This window comes from Trichomycterus rosablanca, chromosome 22 (genome assembly GCF_030014385.1).
Source record: "Trichomycterus rosablanca isolate fTriRos1 chromosome 22, fTriRos1.hap1, whole genome shotgun sequence".
NCBI classification, from domain to species: Eukaryota; Metazoa; Chordata; class Actinopteri; order Siluriformes; family Trichomycteridae; genus Trichomycterus; species Trichomycterus rosablanca.
Window position 1 is genome coordinate 6,760,426 of NC_086009.1, and position 2,075 is coordinate 6,762,500.

Here is a 2,075-nt window from a genome sequence, read left to right on the forward strand (position 1 = left end):
ATGAACAGATTAATCAGCCACAGAAGGAGCATGCAGAGCTCTGCTGTGCACTTACACGGAATCCCCCGTGTGAAATCCAAGGCTGAGATGAACGTTTGCTTAGGTACTGTAGGGTTTGACCAGTTGATCAATATTCTTGTGTTATAAGGCATCGTACGCTCGTATCATCTCTTGCTTTGGGATTTAATCTTTTGATCATTTCCTGGATGAACGATAATGGCTTCAGGGATCCCCAAATAGCAGGAGCAAGCCAGTGGAGATGCAGCGTTTGAACAGAAAACCACCCTCCCCTTCTCTTTCCTGCTTTTCTTTCGATCTATGTTCCCCTGCTCTTGCTTTTGACGTCATACTATAGCTTCAGCCAATGGTTTGCTCTGTCCTGCCCTTTCACTGCTCCTTCACTCCTCCCCCTGCCTCGGGCGCAATATATACCCTCACGCAGCTGAGCTGTGAGAGTGTTCAACACGCTGCTGCTGATTCACAGTGCACAGTATCGGAATACTGGAATCCTGGACAACAGAAAAAGACCTAAGCACTGACAGAGAAGCTTCATTTTCGGCAACCACGTTGATCTTGCACATCATTTCACAGACTTGGAATCTTCTTTCACTCTAACCAGCCCGTTGAGGAAGTTTCCACCTTGCCTCCATCATCAACCTTACGTTTTAAAGATGGGCTGTAACACGGGGCACCTGACATGCCAGCCACAACCTCCTGCAAGCACAAGCCAGGAGGGCCAGTCTCAGGAGGGGCCAGCAAAAGTCCCGGAAGTCTTGTCTTCCCTAGAGAGGCTTTCTCAAGCCACCGGAGGCATGGAGAAGTCCTGGTACCGCTGCATTTTTCCTTTCGGGATCATCTCATTAGTGATTGGTGTTGCTGGAACAGGCGTGACCTACACCTACAATGACCTCCCACAGACCAAGGTGGTATCTGTGGTCCTGCTGATCGTTGGGATCATCCTGGTACTGATGGCCACCGCGTGTTGGACAGTTCATAAGAAGAAACGCAGAAAAAAGCAGGAGGTAGGCCCTTTTACCACTGAACATTGTCCTCTATGATAAAGACCCAAGAAGTTAGACATTTTGGATTCACAATACAGGGGTGGCTCTTTGTTATGGCAACGTCTTGTATTTTGTTCAGACTTTATTTGCCAGAATTTGGTTCGCATGTCTCCTCAGGTAGCAAAAGTGTGAACCTTCAAGTAGGACAGATGTACACCGTTCAGGATGCCAGCACCCCCAGCCCAGGGAGCAGCGGAGCCCACCAGAGAGGCAAGAGGGTTCATCTACAGTTTACTGCCCCTAAGCAGGTGTCTAGTGTCAAAACAACTTAGGAGAGGACGCACACACAATTGCCTTCATGCGCATACAGGACACTTAACGCCTGGCCTGTAACGACGAGCTAATGCTGGAGTCACTGCTGCCGTCAACTCCACCGTCAGTCCTCGGCATTCCTGGCCTCTGGGCCATGTGGCCGCCTTCCCAAGACTAGCGAAGAAACGGGCCGGAGAGGGCAACCGGACACCACTGCGAAAAACAGGAGTGCAACCCCTTCGTCGTCATACGTCATTCTCCCGTCCTGTGACACCGGAGCAATGTGTGAGCTGTTTTACGCAATGAGAGAGTGGAACCTGAGCTGAGGATCTGCTAGTCCTTACCGGCAGCTGTGGATCAGAGGAGAGAGAGAGGACTTGGATATGAGAGTTTGCCAATGTGTTTGTGTGTTGAGTAAGCAAGTGTTAGACCATATTAATGGAAAACATTGCGTATATAACACGGCACAGGTTTTTCTCAGCTTTCTGTATCAGTTTTTCAGGCAGAATACAGTGATCATCAGATCTACTTCTAGTTCTACCTTCCTACCTTCTAAAATTTACTTTTAGTCCAAATCCAACAGATTTTATCCAGCTAATCAAGTAGATCAGGAGAAAGTGTGCTGAATTGGGATTGTACCTAATGTTAAACAACAAATTAACACCTGAACAGCTTTTTAAAAAGCATGACACACGTACTCTCAATTTCAGTATTTTATTTCTTGATAGCCTACTGGCTATACTGGATATACACATCATCACA

At 47.7% G+C, this 2,075-nt stretch overlaps 1 protein-coding gene across 1 annotated transcript; it reads left to right on the forward strand.

Annotated features, from left to right (window-relative positions):
- Window positions 1-545: 545 nt before the first annotated feature.
- LOC134300190 (transmembrane protein 100) lies at window positions 546-1,058 on the forward strand. Its single transcript, XM_062984865.1, has one exon. It carries the CDS (start codon window positions 672-674, stop codon window positions 1,056-1,058), a length of 387 nt encoding a protein of 128 aa, XP_062840935.1. The 5' UTR covers window positions 546-671.
- The last annotated feature ends 1,017 nt before the right edge of the window (window positions 1,059-2,075 follow it).